This window comes from Pituophis catenifer, unplaced genomic scaffold (genome assembly GCF_029215685.1).
Source record: "Pituophis catenifer annectens isolate HBS135680 unplaced genomic scaffold, rPitCat1.0.hap2 SCAF_1, whole genome shotgun sequence".
Taxonomy (NCBI): domain Eukaryota; kingdom Metazoa; phylum Chordata; class Lepidosauria; order Squamata; family Colubridae; genus Pituophis; species Pituophis catenifer.
Window position 1 is genome coordinate 297,044,919 of NW_027256881.1, and position 18,920 is coordinate 297,063,838.

Consider the following 18,920-nt stretch of genomic DNA (forward strand, 5'->3'; position numbering starts at 1 on the left):
CTCCTAGTAGAAATGCGTACAGGTATTCTCTTCTGTCTTGAAAAGTCACCTTTGGTCATTTTGGTAATTCATTCTGCAGGAATGAATGGAGGCATACTTTCCATAGAAACATCAACCTTGATTATTTTCCATTTTAACAGCTCTGAAGGTTGTAATTCTGCCCCTCCTTGTAAGCTAAACATGTCGTTGAAAAACACTGCCACAATTTGATAGATGAACAGAGGTATTTATTTTTCACATTTCCATTTTGCCATAAGCCAAAGATGCTTACTGGCTTACATAGACTATAAAAACCAAGTAAAACATCTACAGTACAAAAAAAAATAGTAAAAATAACCCCCCCCATCAAATATAATAATACAAACAATAAAATAGAAGCTAAAGGTGGCACAGCAAAATCAGGGGAAGTCTCTCCAAAATAATTTCATCTTTAGTAGCTTCTGAAACATCAACAAGGAGGGGGCTAGCCTGATCTTTACCAGCAAGCTGTCCCGCAGTATTGGTGCTGCCACTGAAAAGCCAGTGGCTTCTTGCTTCAGGCCTATATCTCTTGAAAATGTAGGAAGAGTTGTAGTTTGTGTTTGGTCTGATTGATCAGACCAGGACTGATTGGAGTATGTGGTCCTGCAGATATCTGGGTGCTTGCTCATCAGAAACAACTCTTGTGGCAACAGAGAACTCTTGAGTATCCACACAACTCCAACTTACTAAGCTTCCTTTTCAGTCTTTTCACTGCCATCCAGGTCCTGGGAAAGGACATTGATAGCACACCCTCAAAGCCTGGCTAGTAATGTGATATTGACTTATCATTAGCATACTGTTAACACTGAATCCCCAATTGTCAGGTGGCTTTTCCTAGAAGCTTTATATAGACTAGGGGTGTCAAACTTGCATTGTCACGTGACGTATTGGGACTTTTCCCCCCTTCACTGAACTGGGCGTGGCCATGGCCAGCGCATGACCATCCGGCCCACGGGCTGCGAGATTGATAGCATTGATATAGGCAATGAACAGGAAAGAGAGGTGTAACCCTTGTGGCATCTCACACGTCAGAGGCCACTGACCTCTGCACCATCCCAGACTGGAATGAACATTGGGGAAGGAATAGAATGACTGAAAAAAATCCCTCCCATCCCTACCCTCTGCAAAGCTCTATCTTGTACTTCACAACTTGTCCAGAGTTGCTTATTTGATTTTTTTTTTATCAAGTGGCGCTGACATTTTACAAAACTCATTGTTATTTTGCATCAAATAAAATCTTTAAACAGTCTGACTGAAGAGCTCTAGGGGCGAGATTATTGATCCATTTGCTACAGTAGCAACTCAAAAAACAGAGGCCTAAGGGCAGATCATAGAAATTACACCGCTTCTTTCTTCCTTCAAGTCAGGCAAGGAAGCTATAGCTCCAACCTTGATATAAATTACGATCAAAGAGGCTGTGCTACATTCACTGTCCTTATGTAGATAGGCCAGCATAATTCCTGTTATGCAGAACTTTAATACCAGTCACATTTAAAAATGAGTTTCATAGATGAAACAACATTATTCTTTCTTTCTCTTCTGGATGAAAGGTTGTATAAGGGGTATAGCAATCAAAACAATGGATTGGAAACAAATTTATAAGATAAGAAATGGTTAAAAGCTTTCCTCTCCATGGTTTTTTTTAAATTGGAAATCTTCTTGGCACTTGTAATTTTGAACTTTCCAACCATACTTTCTCCATTAAAGCATGCTGATTCCAAGGCACTTTAACTTGAGACTTTAAATCCAATATTTTCTGTGATTGGTTTGGGAATAGTTCAGGATTTCTCGATTCTTGTTAGCTCCCATTTTCCTTCTCCATACAGTTTCAAAATCCAGCTATGGAACTGAAATTAAATAGTAAACACAATGAGAACTATGACTTTAAAAAATAATTTCCCCTTATCTCCCTGTACTCATCACTCTTACCTTTTCTAGACTTTTGCGATGGCCCACACTGACCAGAGTCATTCCCAGTTGGATGCAGATTCTGTACATCTCATTCTCTACATCTTCTGTCAATGCACTCGTAACTTCATCTAGCACTGCAAGTAAAAACGGGAGCCCTTCAATATGGCACTACTACAATTTACAATCTTCTTTTCCTTCCATTGCTGAGTAAACCATAGCAAATGTTGTCTAGTTCTCTAATTTTTGCATGCCCAGATCACCATTCGCGTAATTGTAATGTGCTTTATGTGGGGTTGTCTTTGGAGACAACTAGAGATCTACAGCTGGTTCAAAATATGGAAGCAAAATGCTGATGGGACAACCTAAGAGAATACCATTACACAATCTATCCTAAATCACTGCATTGCCAACTGGTTGCCTTTTGGGCCCAACAGAGAATTCTAGTCATCCCTTTTAAAGTCTACCTCGTGCTACACTGAGTTATATCAGATAATGCCCAGCTAAAGTAGTACAAACACCTAGAGAGCCTGTTGAGACACATCTCATTCTACAAGGACCATGAGGCATGAGACAGACAATAATGATGGCCTCTATCTGTGGAATGCTTTGTCCCTGGAAGTGAGAATACCCTCTCTCACCTTATGTTTAAGAAATTAAAACTTATCGTTGGAGTCAGCAGTAGCTTTTTCTAGTGCCTCTTACATATTTAGTTTTTTACTTGTTTTATATTAGGGTTTTAACTGTATGTACTAGTTGGATTGTTCATTGCACAGAATCCTAGATGATTGGGGTGGCTTATAAATACATTAACATACATACATACAATTTAATGTAAAACATCCAACCTAAACATTCATACTGTACATTGGAGAATGGAGAATTCTCAATTTAAGATTGATAAAAATGAGGGTGAAGGTTCACTTTAGGGGATCCCCTAAACTCTGCTGAAGATGTTACCTATCCTGGTAACGAAACATCCAGAAACCAACCCACAAGCTCGAAGAATAAATCTTCACCCTCATCCTACACCCAAGCTATAGATATTCGCCACTATTGCATTGATAAAAATGCATATTGAGGTAAATAGATCACAGGCATTGGCCAATAAGTATTCTATGCAGCTGTTTTCCATCTAGTACAAAAAACAAGGTAGATATGCTCCAGGTATGCAACAGTGTTATCTTATAGTAGGAAGGACAGCTACTCTGTTGCAGTACCTGCCTTCTGGAATGAGCTCCCCCAAGAGTCTTGTGTAGCTCCCGTCCTTATGATGTTCAGGAAGCTACTAAAAACCAAGTTGTTCCCTGAGATCTCAGAACAGGATGATTATAAAGCCCACTTTAGTTACATTTATTAGGGCTGTTTTGTTTGCGTTTTGTTTTTATGTTCTTTTTATATGTATTGTTTTTCTTTTTATCTGCTTTATATTGTCATGGATTGGGAAGCCTTGAAATTAGGTAAGTAAATAATATTTAGTTCCAATTCTCATCAATCCTAGACAGCATGGCTTATAATTAGAGTTAATGCTATTTGAAGTACGACACTGGGAGAGGCACAGGATGCCAACTTCATTCTATAACCCTCAACAATAATGAAGTGGCATTTTAAACTACACAGTTGTCATCACGGGCCAATGTTGAAACATCTCCAAGTGTTTTTCTAGCAACATTCCAGATTAAAGATAATGCATACTGAAATGTAAATCAGCCAAAATAGAATGTCTAGGCTTGTATCCAACAGTGTAGCTAGTTTAGTGATACCAGAACTGGGTTGTAAAAATCTGCAATGCCTATTAAATAGCACTATGAACTTTGCTGCCATCTGTGGCCATTTTGGATTTTTGCAGCCTCTAAGCTAGTTCAGCCTTTCCTAGTGTGGCATTCTCCAAGCATGTTGGGATAAAACTCTCATTATCACAGTCAACTGTGTCACTTGCTAAGGCTGAAATAATTATTTCAAATGTCTTTACTACTGCAGTTTTGGTCATGAAGCAACTTTGTTCTCTGTCCTGTTTTTGTTTTCTAATCTATTTTTCCCTTCATGCTCTGCTCTTCAATGTACTAGAGTTATCCCTGTTCCGATCCTCCTTTCCTAGATCTCTTGAAGCATCCTCTGCCCTTTGGCTTTCTGCATTTTACATTTTATCAAGGTCCAATTTCCTCAGCTCTGCCTTTCTGAAGATATTGAAACCAAAAGGTCTATAGGAAATACTAAGGAGAATAACTATTAAGCTTTCCAACTGATGGCCATATTAGCTTTTTGTAGTAAAAGCAATGAAGAGCCTTGTGATGTCTCAAAGGCTGATGTTTCTATTATTGTCTAAGCTTTTGGGATCACTTCACCAGGCACATGGTCTGTGAAAAAACTGCTGTTATAGGGAGAGGGACTAAGCGGTGGATTGTGATCCACAAAAACCAGTGTAATCATAATTTCTCAAGTGCCACAAACCACTTTCACCCAATGCCTTCCCATATCCTTAAATAAGAGAATTAACCCTATTACCCTCCACTCTTCATTCCTTTTCTTACCTGCATACTGGGGTTGTAAGTAGAACAGGCGAGCAAATGACAGCCGTTGCATCTCACCTGGTGAAAGAATGTCATACCTGCATCAAAGATAAGAAGCAGAACAATCCACAATAAACACCGTTACTCTGGTCTTCCGCAGTTTTTGATCTACTCACACCAAAGTGGCCTTACCAGTTCCAGTCCACAGGCTGGTCCAAACCTCCTGTTCTTATTAACAAGTCTGACTGTATTAGGCATAGAAAACAACAACATGTTAAAAATCACAACTTGGTCCCCCCCCCTTATCATCCAAATGCATTCTCAGGCCTGTCGTCACAGAATCACCTTGGTTTGTTGGTATAAGCACATGGCCAACTCCTATTTGCTCTCTGGCATCATGCCTTCACTGTAAGTCATAAGGTTATTGCTTAGCGCATTGTAAGCCGCCCTGAGTCTCCGGAGAAGGGCGGCATATAAATCAAATAAAAAAAAAAAAAGGTTGTCGCTAGAATTTATTATACTGGGAAGGTTTGTTCAGTACATCATTGTGAGCCAAGGTTCAGCTTTCATACCAGTCATAAATTTAACTGCTGATGTTCTCCAAATCCAGCCAACATGCTGAAATTCATAGTTCTTCTCTTTAAGGGTTAATTATTGGCTTAAGTTTGGTGAACCTTTTCATCCACTGTCTTCCAAAAACTGGGATATGAACCAATTTATATATTTTCTGTCCTAGATAACTCACCAGTCCAGCCAGCTCCAGGAACCTGAGTATCCTATCATCATCTATAGACCCTGTGGTACAAGAAATTCAGTGGCAGAAGCATGCTAATAAAAACGTGCTTTTTTTCAGATCAGCATTCTGCAAACTTTGCAGTGCTGTGACCCCAAAATAAGACATGAATTTGACTTATTGTGAAAAGACATGTGACATTCCCATAATAAAGCTAATGACTTATTGAAATTAGGGTAGAAAGGGAAAAATACACCCCACTTTTTTTTTTTAAATAATTAACATTTAATCTATAATTGGTGATCTTCCAGATGTGGCTGAATTGCAACTCCCAGGAAACCCAGTCTGTCTGTAGCTAAGTAGACAGACATTTTTTAGTAGGAAGGTTCTGTTCCCAAGAAAGATACCTTTATTTCTGCCCCTACATCCATTGCCCCTGGCCACATTTTCAAGTCTTTTGCAACTGGAAGCAAAAGTAAAATGAGCACAGTCCTCAGGTATGAACCTCAGTCTGGGTAGCGTAGTCCCTCTGTCTTTTTATTTCTATTCATGTCCTTTTGAAATGTCACATAAAGGCAGGAACCAAAAATTTGTTATCCTTTGTTCCTTTTCCCATTTCTCTTTATCCCTATGGATAAGGATCCCCATAAGACTCATAACTACCACAAGTGGGAATATCCCACAACCAACTGGGATCGGGGGCACCTCTCAATTCTGAGAACACAAAAATCTTTGGAGCTGGATACTATGAACTGGCATTATATTATTGGACTACAAATTCCATTTTTATTTCTCTTCCCTTCTGACATATCAGTTTCCAGCACTGGCTTTCCTGTAATTAAGTAACATCAGACAACCTGGGAATTGTAGAATTTGCAATCCAACACATCCGGTGAATGCAAAATTGAGAAAAATCTGATTACTCCAGCATGAATTAAAGCCAAGGTATACAAGTCTGAAGCTCTCAAATGCTTGGAAGCAGCCTCTGGAGAGCTTTCAAGTTATTTATGAAGAAAATGATTAAATGCACAATATAAAAATAATCAAATTTATTATAGTTATTTTCAATCAAATTTAAATGTAAATGCTATTTTTTTTAATTTTTGCTTCAGCTATTACTTTTTAAAATTTAGGTCCTGACATTCTATGTTTGGCCCCAGCCCAGAAAAAAATGCACTTCTCAGAATCAGAGAGATCCCAGCATTTAAGGAACAACTCAAAATAGACATGACAGCTAGACGTTGCAGAGACAGAAGCCAAGCAAAATAACTTCCAGTCTCATAAAGTAACCTCCAGCTTTTATTAGACTTACATTAACAGGATTTTCCAAACTATCTGAAACTAGAATACAGCTGTTTATTAATCAAGCATCATTTTTATTTAGATGACCTTTCACCAAGGACTTTAGAGATTGATTTTAAACAACGCTTTCACTGATAAATCCCATTTAATTTGCTGAGAACCTAGAAGTTGTTATCTATCATCACAAAATCAGAACTGTTTGATTATTCTCATGGCTTTTATAAACATGCTGGTCCACCCTTTGGATTTATAATTGACAATGATGTCCTGCATACAACAGTGAGCTATGACAGATGGTTGGTTACCAGAAAAACTTTCACATTGCCTCATATTACCTCAGGGTGGAAGGGTTTTCAGTGGGGTCATGTCCCACATTTAGTTGCCAAATAAAATAAAGCGGTTACCGACATATATTACCAGAAACATAACAGAGATACTCAATAAAATCAGGGAGGAGGAGGAGAGGGTGAGGAACTGACTTAGGGAGAGTCAAATTGCCTCAGAGGCCATTCATTAAGACTCACAATATATTATTTTGATAAGAGGGCTCTATCATCCCCATCCTTTTTATCCAAACTTCTTTGGATAAAAATTTCTTTCCTGGATTTATGCACAACACGTACACCACACACACAAATTGAATTTATATCTCTTAAGAAGGCCTTTCATTTTAGCTCTTTATCAAAGTTGTACTTTATCAACTTTGTTTTCTCTGCCCAAACTCAATTTTCTACTCTATAGTTTATTTTAGACTATATAGTTTAGACTATCCCCATCATATTTTCATGGATTGATTTGGGGCTTGTAAAAGGAGAGCGCAGTTTCAGCCACTTTTCCTGGAAGGTGAATTCTAAACATTTAAAAACTAAATATTAAATTTTTTAAAATTAAGTTAAAATGATATGTTCAGAGGACCTGATATCTACATACATAATAAATAGTAGCTCTGCGGATGATTTGGAATGAGACTGCCATCAACTCTAAGCAGTATAATCAGTGAGAAGGATTTTAACACATAATCATTCAGAACATTTTGAAGGGCCTCAAGCTGCATAGCCATGGAATAAATTTGTGCTGACTGGTTTGAACAAGATCTGACCATAATTCACATATACTGTATTTTTCGGAGTATAAGGCACACCTTTTACCCCCTAAAAGAGGGTGAAAATTTGGGTGTGTCTTATACACCGAATGTAGCCCTCCCAAGCCTCTGAAACGGAGGTTTTAGAGCTGAAAAAAAAAAGCCTCTGAAATGGAGGTTTCAGAAGCTGAAAAAAAAGCAAGGCGCAGAGCTCACAACCAATGAACCTGTTGCAAAAGTTCACCTCTGGGAACAGCTGATTGGGGGTATTCTGGGAGGCCGATCCACCCGCCAATCAGATTTTTTCTTATTTTCCTCCCCCAAAACTAAGTTGTGTCTTATACTCCGTTTTATAGTCCGAAAAATACGGTAATCTGTTGAAAGTTTTCTTTGGCTATACAGCATAAGGCCAAACATGCATATGGAGGGACACCTCAGTGTCCTAAACATGTTAAATATCTTTCAATGAACATCCTAGTTAATTATGTTTTGCAAAAGAAGTAGTAAAACTACAAAGAATTAGTCTGCCAAATGTACTGCTAGTTCATGAAATGAAGGCACATACAATTAAGAAAAGATATATACCATGGTAGTCTCCAATTCAATTCCCACTCACCAGAATCTGGATAGATTTTCTTTAGAGGGTATATAATCTAAATCAAATAAAGCAGACATAAATTCCAAATAAGACACTTCACAAACATAAAGGAGCCAGAGATAAGCAGCAATTCCCCTCCCTTAAGGCACTTTTAATAAGTAAACCAAGCAGGGTTCCTAGAACTATGTATTGCGTATAAAGTAATTCTGGAGCACGCAGGAAATCTAACCACTCTGACAATCTGATATTAACATAAATCACCTGTTCCCGCAGTGTTCCATCTGTGAAGAAAGGACGCTGAGGTATGATCACCACTCCATGGGGGCCAAAGGAAGTCAGCATGTGGACTTCTCCTGCACAAGTCCAGCAGAAAAAAAAAAAATGCAAAGCAATGAGCCAACACTTCCAATTGTAAACATTCAAAAATCATTTAATCAAAAGTTCTACCCTATTTACGGTGTGGATGTATGCGGGATCATCTGATGCATTTGCTGTTTTTTTATTAGCTATAGGAAATGGATCTTTATTTTGTCACATTTGCCAGTGGTTCATCATGTGGCAATTTAAGAAGGAAATTTTTGATATAGGATCTCTGGATGTACAATATTTCTGCTTCAGATGACACAAAGCATTGTAAACTTCCAATGTCAACTGGAAACCTATTGGTTCATTCAACAAAATGTGTACTGTTGTGCTTTTTGTTGCTCTGTTCCGTTTTTGGTTTTAAGATGTGGAAGACCTGTGCCTTCAAGCCTGTTAGCCTCTCCCCACCCTTTTAGGATTATTGCATTCATAATGAAAAATAAGCAAATTTTATAAATGAAATAAATCAAGGCACTCTTTCAATATACACACACACAAAATAATATTAATAATCTAAAACATTTTAAGTAAAACGAAAGACCCAATAGACTAAGAGTCATCTACAGCATAGTGTGAAGACTGTAATAGCCACTACGTAGGACAGACAGGCAGAAGACTAAGTGAGTGCCTTCATAAACATCAATTGCCATCTGAAAACACAATGAAAACTTCTTAATCTCACAAATCATGGACAGATTTAATAATAGTTTCAGCTGGGAAACTGTGAGGATCCTAGACCAAACTAAATCCAAATACACTAGGGAATTCCTGGAAGCTGTGGCAATCAGACAAATCAGCTATCACAATAGACACATAGATATAAACCACATTTAAAACCCAATAAAAAAGTAATAAAAAAGCTAAGGATGAAATAAAAAGACTAGAATACATCTTCTCCAGCAGCTTACATTCAGATAAGCAGATAACAAGCAGAAAACAAAACCCTAATCAAAGAGCTCTCAAGGAGAAAACAACACCCCCACCAACATTGGAAGGACAAGCTACTGTATATAAACAGGGAGCAAACCCCACACCCACTAGCACTGATGATATTACCTAGTTGGGTAAAGAAATGTTTGTAAGCAAACAACCAAGATCAGAGAACAGCAAGGATTCCATTGTCTTCATGACCTCGACAAGTTCTGAAAGTCTTCCTAATTCAGTGAAGTCTGCAATCCCTATAAACAACCTTCTCCAACCTGTCACCCTTAAGTTGAGGAAGGTTGGGACTAAAACTACTATCAATAGCTATGCTCTGAACATTTGTAGCCTTACACCTCTGGATGGCATCACATGCATATTTACATTTCTGAATAATCTAAATTCAACTTTTATCCTGTTAGTCAGGTTATGAAGGATCAACCTGCTGAAAGGCCTTAATGTACCAATGCATCATTTCTGTGAAGTTGGACACTCACCCTGCTTGCACTTCCACAGGCCTCCGAGAATACGCAACAAAGATGTCTTTCCTGTGCCTGTATTCCCAGTAATCAGGAGATTGTTCCCTTGTGTGACTTTCATGTTTAGGTCCTTGATAAGCAGGTTCTTGGAAGGAGCAGCAAGGGAAACATGCTCCAGAACAAAAGCGGTCTCGTTTGAAATCCTCTTCTCTTTAGAAATGCTGAAGACATCAAGCCCCCATAAAAAGAGAGGAAAGATAAGTTAAGGACAGTTAATATGTGCATGGTTCATAGAAAGAGAGCACAGTCTATATATATTTTAGCACTTTAATGATAATATCTTGTGTAGCCCAAAAGAAACAAGGACAGCCCCGCTCCAAATATTTTGTTACAGAGACACTTCTCAACAGTCAGCCATTCTGAGCGTCTGCTGCTGCTGCTGCTAAAATGTGCAGAGCTTTTAAAACTTCTTGGTGTCGGAATTCATAAAACTTCTCAGGTACTCATATGTTCCCCCAACCCATTGAGTGGCCTGAGAAACCTTTGGGAATTTAGAAGATCAGGGCCTGGCAGCCTCTTTATAAAGGTCAAAGTATGCTATCCCATCTCTTTTTAACGCCCTATACTTCTTGTCCAAATCCTTGTCAGCACCAAGTGCTACAGCTCTCAGATTCCACTTGGCATTGGTGTGTATGTGTGTGCCTTGATTTATTTGTTATTTTAAATGTTTAAATTGCTCAATAGATCAGATTCTGTGGCTGGTTTACGATAAAACACTAAAAAAAAATTACAATCTGAATAAAGATAGATACCGAATAAAAGGTCAAACAAAAACACCATATGTAGTAAATTAGGTCATTCAAAAAAGAAATCATATGAATTAAAATAAAGTGAATGGCTAGTGTGAAAAATAGAATTACCTGGTGCTGAAATGATGCCAGTATGGATAACAATCAAGTCTCTTAGAGGACGAATTCCACAAATTTCTACTCTTACAAGAATTTCTACAGTTAAAAGAAAGGGGGATAGATAAAAGATTTCCCCCTTTCCATCACTACTAATTATCCACACACCCCCAAAAATTTTATTTTTGACCCAGAAACATGATTGGGAGCCACCTAGCATTTTTAGGCACCTGGCATGAAGTAGGTATCTCTGGCTTCTCAAATTCATAAAAAGAATCATATAACAGATGAAAGAAGGCCTCAGCCTAATACTAGGTTCTTACAGTCTGACTTGGTATGCTGTAGCTTCTTACATCCCTGACTTCCTATATATCCTTAGAATTTTCCAGAATTATTTCCCTGCCAAACCATCACAGAAGGATAAACTGGAATATTCTTCCACAGATATGGCCAAGATATTTAGCTATAATTTATTTAACCCAAATAATCAAGGAGCACCATGGCATAAACACCAAATTGCCACCCTGTATCCTATAGCTACATACCTGTCAAAGTCCCATTTGTCTTGTGATTCACTATGATTTTCCTTCTTGGAAAGATTCAGCAATACTTCCTGCAACTCTCCAATTCTACAAAAGCCAGTGATTAGGGAGGGAGATGAAAGAAAAATGCTTACGTTATATGATTTCTCCAAAGCTAAGAAAATATTTGCTGAAAAGAGGAAGAGATCATATATGATTAGATATATTGGAGTGGTTAATGATTGTAGAGTTCCAGGGTCCACCTGAAATGCTCTTCAAATATGAATGCCCTATAGCCTAAGAGAAGTGCCAGTTGAAATTAACCACTTTAGAAGTTGAAAATAAGATTCTTTACTCTGCTGTATCTACCACTTCTAATTAGATCGGGGTCCCCAACCAGCATTGGGCTGCGCAAACAACCAAAGCCCCATCTGTGGGATGCAGGCATTACACATATCCATGCCACCTCCAGTCCACGGAAAAACCTCTCTTCACAGAATCGGTCCCTGGTGCCCAAAAGGATGGGGGTTGCTGAATTAGACTGTCAGCATTTTCTCAAGAGGAAAAAAAAAAGAGGTTGCCTTGTTATTGTTTCCACTTTAAAAAGGCATCTTAAAAGAAATTCTATGACAGACCCACTTTCATGGCTTCAAAGTGAGAAAAGTGAAAACTCTGCCCTTCCTCCCCACCCTTTTAATAGCCTATGTAGCAAAATCAGATACTTAAGACACCCATTTCATCTCTTCAAACTATTAAACCCTCATTTCAAAAGGATACCTGGTTCTGTACATCTTTGAAATGAGGCCCTCATGATGTAGTCCTTGAACTGACAAAAATCATAGACTTCTGGAACAAACAGCGATGGCTCCCTTTGGCCTTTAGAGCTTGAGAGATCCAGAAGCTTCCATGCTATCTGAGTGCTTCCCAAACCCAGAGAATAACATACCTGTGCGTGTAGCCAGCTACGTCAGACACTGTGGTAGAGAGATCAATTAAGACGCTGAAACAGTGAATCAGGTAAATGGAGACAAAGGCATTCTGCAAAGCAAAATCACATGAAAACAGAGTTAGGCCAAGATGGGGAAACAGTCCACAAGAGAAAGGCAACTCTAACTACATTATCCTGATGCTAAGAAATTGTTCCTTGATAATTTCCGACTCTCCTGCTCCTGACATAATTTGTTATACATCTCACAGAGAAAAATAGAAACACATTTTGCCGTATATGGGTTGCTTTGAAAATCTTAAAAGTCTCCTTCCTCTTCCCAAAATGTTTTTAGTACATAGTAAAGAATATAAACCCAATTATTTTTAGATTGATTTGCATCAAGCAGGAATTTAGTCCTGGCAACTTGCCTTGAAAGAGTGATTTCAGTGATCCCTCCTTTTTCAAAAGAGGGTGCTCATCCCATGACAGATGAAGCAATAAATATACCAACTTGAATGCTGTTATGACAAGCCAGTTAGATCCTAACAGTCAGCAGTATGTAGAAACAACAAGTATCCTATGGCAGGAAAGACTGGGGGCTCTTATTTAGTACATTCTAGGCTTCTCCTTGGTTAATAAGCAATAACATCCCTAACAGAGGATTCCTGGATTCTTCCATCTAATACTTATTTTCATTTCTGTAAAACATTTTAAAATTCATGAAACATTGTGGACTGAAATATGTAGAATAGCCTCAGAGAAGCTAGGGTTTGATTAGCATTTCTCATTTGTTTTTATGAAGTTGGAAACAGAGTATTTTGAAAATATTGTGACTTTCAAAGAGAGTAACAGCAGCATTAAGGAAAAATAATTATGGGATATTTGTGCAGAACCTGACATAAATTGCAAAGTTCAGCAACCTGGGTATCTCAACTTTTCACATCCTTCTAAACGTAGATGAAATCCCTAGCCTTCATGCGGGAGACAGAGTCAAAATATATGAGCATAAGGTAGTGAAATCACAGAGGAGATAATTAATAGCACCAACAATTTCAGTTGTTGAACTTATTTATATGCTGCTTATGTGCCATCAAATTGATGTCAACTCTTAGCACCCACATAGACTTTCTTCAGGATGATCTGTCCCCGACCAGGTCCTTCAGGTCTTCCAATGGTGCACCCATTGATGCTGCAATCAATTTCATCCACCTGCCAGTTGTCCTCTTCTTTCTTCCACTTTCTTAACATTATGAACTTCTCAAAGAAGCTGGGTCTTTGCATTAGGTCCAAAATAAGATAGTGAATTGTTTTCTTTTTCTTGGGTAAACTGGATTTCTTGAAGATGTTATTGATAGTCCTATGAGTGTTCTCTAATTGGACCTTTTTTAATTATGGTGAACACCTCCCCACCAGCAATCAGCACCCAGACGAGCAGAGATTAATTTTAAGATTAACATCAGATCAACAATCAAGTAAACAGTACCCCAATCAAGAAACTGCCAAACAAGCCAACAGTAAACAGCCCAACCAAAGAACTTCTAAGACCACCCCAGGGCAAGACATAGAATATAAACTGAGAGCAAACCTTTAATTAACACAAAAGCAGGATCTTTCACCCCAGAAAATTTGCAAAAACTCACCTTGCTAACTAAGGAGCTCAATTCTGTGGGATTCAGATCATCATATACTCCATTAAATATAGGAATGGCAATCATCACGTAGCTCAGGATGCTGCCCAAATAGTCAAAGGTGTTGATCCCAACTGAACAAAAAAACATATCAGCATGATATAGTCAGTATAAGGGACCTTTTGAACAGGTAATAGGATCCAGGTCTTGCCGTACTGGGCTCAAGTGCAGAACGATACAATTTTTTTTCACATGAGCACAAAGTTTATTGTAGAGACACTTATCACCTGCACTTTAGCTGAAATTAGATTGAAAATGATCTTTATATTTGCAAAGTAGGGTATGTTTCTATATCAACAAGATTGCTTTAGCAGTGTGGGCCAAAGCAAATATTTTTGGTTCAATGTCGTTCTTACAATGTATGTCTCCAGTCCTTACCGTGCTTTTTAAAATAGCATGTTATATGTTGCACAAATCAGGCAGTTATTCAAGAAACAAAATGACTCAGGGAGGTACAGTAGATTCTGATTTTTAGGGACATACATATCAACAGTACAGATATATCTGTCCATTATTCTGAATAGCAAAACACTGGAAATGTCCTTTGAATAGAGACAGAAAATCCTATAAAATCCAAGTGCTGATTACTTTGTTCAAAAACATTAAAGCTGTATCCTGCTTTAACATGCACCCTAAAGTCTGTCACCTTTCAAGTACAGAAACCAAATATTTCCACTTGCAACTGGACAGCCATGGAATTCATCTTCTGATTCAGAGTTAGCTGATGCTTGACTACTTTGTTGTTGTTGTTAGTTGCAAAGTCATGTCTGACCCATTGCGACCCCATGGACAATGTTCCTCGAGGCCTTCCTGCCCTCTACCATCCTCTGGAGTCCATTTAAGCTCACACCTGTTTGACATATTTTGTCCTCAAAATATTTTCTGCATGCAAGATTTAAAATTTCTCCCTAGTGAAGCTACTTCAATCAATGTACAAGGCGATAAAATTCTTCTCCTTACTGTATAGCCATAGTTCCTTTCCCATCAGTTCTCTTTGCGTCTTTAAAAGATTTTGAAGCTTGTAGTTGGTTCGCATGTGTTCAACTTCCCCAGCTCTGCAAAACAACAAAATAAAAAGGACATGATCGGTCAGGTATAGTGGTCCTTTCTGCAAACTCATTTTTGTCGGCCAGGAAATCAAATGTATCATTAGAAAAAACACAGGGCAACTCTCCATATATTTTCATGAACTGAGTTCATAAAACTTGTTAAGTCTGCGGTTTAGCAATTTTAATATATGTGGACTTAGAATTCCCCAGCATGCAGGCAACGCCATAATTAAAACATGGAAAAAGGAGCCCTATTTACTGCTATAATTCAGCTTCCATCATCCCCAGGGAGCATTTATACTCAAACCACATTGAAATACTGCCACTAGTGACCTCATGTGGCAAAAAGCAGAAAGCCAGATGGGCCATGTCTGTTCCTCCTATTTTTATCTGCGGCCCTTTTTCTCATCCTTCCACCAAAATGTCCCTCTAGTCTAGTGTAATTTACATATACTTCTTATGCAGAAGCACTTTTTGCTTTCAAAATTTCTACCTCCCATATGAGTAACTGAGTAACTGAAAATAACAGTATTGAACACAGACAGGAAAAAAAACCTTGATTCTCCATTGGGTCCTGATCTCTCTTACTTCTGAATTAATTTCCTGTGATGAGACATATAATATTTGTTTTTGCGCTTTGAGGAAAAAATTCAAAACAAATGAATGAAAGCACCACACATTTTCAGCCTCTATGCATAAGCTACAAAAAGTACACAAGCGAGCCTCATTCATAAAGTCTCAGCATGATTAGCTTACCACAGATCTTTCGTCACTGAGTTTTGAAAGGATAACAGTGGGACTGAATATATTTATGAAACTGCCCATAATTAGAAATCCTAATAAGTCATGACAGAGAGCTGATGACTACTAAATGGATGAAAAGGAAGTTCCATAGTTTTTGTTAAAAATTATTTGAAAGTTATTGATTGACATATAACCTGGTCACTCATGGTTGGATGAAATTGATCTGATCCTCAAAAAGAAAGAGATGACACATTTAAGAAGTAGAAGTAGAATTCATATATGGTAGAAGCAAGGACAGAAATATATAAAAAGATATGTAGTTGGTATAAACTAATTTTAGGTGTATTTTTCCTTTCCTTATCACGTCACTTTAATTACCTTGGTTTACTTTTTTTATCCTCTTCCTGCATTTAGTACAATACTGCTCACCCCAAAAAGAATACAGTGATGGTTATCTATGTATGCATGTATAATTTAAGAAAAGGGAGCTTAAATTTGAAAAAAGAGGAGAAAATCATTCAACAGCATGAAGAGGTATGAAGAAAATAATTTGGGGGAAAATGACAACTACATGAAATTCCATTAACTGTATGTTTATCCATAAAATGGAATATACAATTTTCTTGCTTTTGAAGACTGAAAGGAGATACTAAAAAAAGGGAAAGATATTTTACCTGTAGAAAGCAACAGATTCAGCATTCACCCGCAGCTGCATATGCTTAAACCTGTTAGAAAGAAGGAAAACATTTTTTTCCCGTGTGACAATTTCTTAGCTGAAATATCAAAATTTAAGAAGCGCCTAATTCATCATTATCCTACAACATGTTACAGATCCTGTCAGAAGGACAGGAATAGGTACAAGGATTGTGCAGCATCTTAGCAAGAGGCATGAAAACATTAATAACATCTTTGACCTGTCTCTTCTATACCTTAGCCACTTGAACTGATATCACAACTAAATTGATGTATTAATATCTCTGCAAATAACACCACAAATCATTTTAGATGTGAACCAATTAATAAGATCTGCTCAATATATTTACCTAAAATCACCTTCAAGCTTTTCCTGTTGCACCAGTTTTGAAATAATGGGACTCATTAGGAACTTGTTAACAATTGTCCCAATGATAAAATAGCCAAAGATGCTTAGAGGACCCAGCCAACCAGTGCTAAAAGAGAGAAATTCAGAGAAGTTAGCAAATCTAGCGGCAGGAGGGTTATTTTTATAAAACTATAAATGGGCAGTTGTTACACTAACCATATACAAGTGGTCTTCAGTTAATGATTACTTGTTCAATGACTGTTCAAACTTGTAAGAGTCCTGGACAAGTGGTAGTTACAGACGGTCCTCAAAGATCTGGCCATCATAGCATCCCGTGGGCTCATGATCATGATCCTAGTGCTTGGTAATCAGTTCAGATTTCCAATCATCACAGTGTCCTGTGGTCATGTAATTGCAATTTGCAACATTCCCTGCCAGTTTCCTCAACAAAGTCCATGGGAAAGAATGCAGGAAGTTGGAAGTTGCAATCACATGAAGTCCTCCTTTATTGAGTTTAGTGATTTGCTTAATGATAAACAGGGACTACCAGAACTGCTGTTGCTACACAGTGCAATCATGTGACATCAAAATTTATGACTGCATAATAAATTTATTGGAAATTCCGGCCCCAATTATCCTTGTTAAGTGAGGATTACATTTACTCAAAGAGCATTACAAATACTGTATGGTAGGGTAGTGACTGTCCAAATAAACAGTCATTGAACAGCTACCATGGTCATTGAAGAGAAACTAGGTCTTCAGCAACAACAGTCTCCCTAACATCAATATATAGCATAACAAATGCTGCCCACCCCCCGCTACCCATTTTAAACTAGGAGAATTCCTCATGAATTCAATATATTATGACATGGAATCTGTGGCCAGACAATCTGAAGCATAGTTAATTACCTGCTACACTCCCCGCCTTATGACTTAATTGAGATTTGCTAGTGGTAATTCTCCTTTCAAAAGTGGTAGAAGATGGACCTTGAAGCTGGCAATATTAAATAGATTAAATGCCATTAAGTGACGTTGAAATATTACGCTATGGAGTTCTACCAAACTGAGACTCTCCAAATATACAATCGTATCATTTTGAAAACTTTCTAGTCTTTTTTCACCCCTTTTGCTCAAAAGAAGCAAATGGTGGTCAGAATATTTTTGTACCCGATGCTGAAAATTCATTAAAACTATTTCCCTCCATGGCATTAAAAATACAGTAAGATTAAATAAAATAGCATTTTACTGACTTTTCAGAGCAGCCTATAAATCTACTGTGTGAAGAACCCTAATGTCACCTGAACCTGGGAGATGCTTACCCAAATTCATCTCTTTCAACTGTATGTTGAAACATTGCAACCCTTGAGCACTATTCCAATGTGGTTTCCGTTATCCAAGATGGGTGGCTATCTGGGATAAGTGGATGTTGACAAATGCTCTTTGCAAAGCATCTGTATAATTGCCAATTAATTTTTTTTGATGCTCACTTTGTCCCTAAACTAGAAGCACCAAGTGAGAGCTTCCATTCCATTCTACTCTTTCTCACTCTTTTCTAATCCTGCCATTTGTTATTCACTGAGTTGTAAACATATCCTATCTGAAGACATGCTGTAGGCAAAAATAGCATTTTGAAAAATTGTTGGATACTATGCCTATATCCAACAATTTTGGAATCAGGAAGAATATCATAAACACATCAGTCTTGGAAACCATGTAAGTCTTTTAAATTGACAAGACACATACCGTACTTGCTATTTCCAGTCCTTTCCCTTTCCTCACACACAATCTTTGTTTCCCATGTATAAAAGCCAAACTGTCTACACTGTTATTAAATCTATCCTTCCCACATAATTTATACTTGTACCTTAAACTCCGTATCTACCAGACCAACTTTTCCAGTAGAGTTTTGATAGTCTCCACGTCTATCTTGTAGTGTAGCCATCTTCTCTGATTTCCTTTCTCTTGTAACCCTGATGTCTGCAAGATTCAGTTGGAGACTATCAAAACTCTACTGGAAAAGGTTGGTCTGGTAGATAAGGAGTTAAAGGTAAGAGCCGTGGTGGTGCAGTAGTTAGAATGTAGTATTGCAGGCTAATTCTGCCAACTACCAGCAGCTCGATCCTGACG

At 37.9% G+C, this 18,920-nt stretch overlaps 1 protein-coding gene across 2 annotated transcripts in view; it reads right to left on the minus strand.

Moving 5' to 3' along the window:
* Positions 1-254: 254 nt before the first annotated feature.
* ABCD4 (ATP binding cassette subfamily D member 4) overlaps positions 255-18,920 on the minus strand; it is a 28,073-nt gene continuing 9,407 nt past the window's right edge. For both annotated transcript variants that reach the window (XM_070940784.1, XM_070940793.1), the window contains 14 exons: positions 16,795-16,920; positions 16,426-16,476; positions 14,919-15,013; positions 13,911-14,032; positions 12,289-12,380; positions 11,367-11,450; positions 9,935-10,137; positions 8,415-8,506; positions 8,172-8,208; positions 5,185-5,234; positions 4,632-4,684; positions 4,461-4,537; positions 1,951-2,066; positions 255-1,868 (listed from right to left, as the gene is read on the minus strand). In XM_070940784.1, coding sequence (XP_070796885.1) covers positions 1,800-1,868; positions 1,951-2,066; positions 4,461-4,537; positions 4,632-4,684; positions 5,185-5,234; positions 8,172-8,208; positions 8,415-8,506; positions 9,935-10,137; positions 11,367-11,450; positions 12,289-12,380; positions 13,911-14,032; positions 14,919-15,013; positions 16,426-16,476; positions 16,795-16,920 — 1,267 coding nt within the window. In that variant the 3' untranslated portion in view covers positions 255-1,799. The remainder of the gene's footprint in view (positions 1,869-1,950; positions 2,067-4,460; positions 4,538-4,631; positions 4,685-5,184; positions 5,235-8,171; positions 8,209-8,414; positions 8,507-9,934; positions 10,138-11,366; positions 11,451-12,288; positions 12,381-13,910; positions 14,033-14,918; positions 15,014-16,425; positions 16,477-16,794; positions 16,921-18,920) is intronic.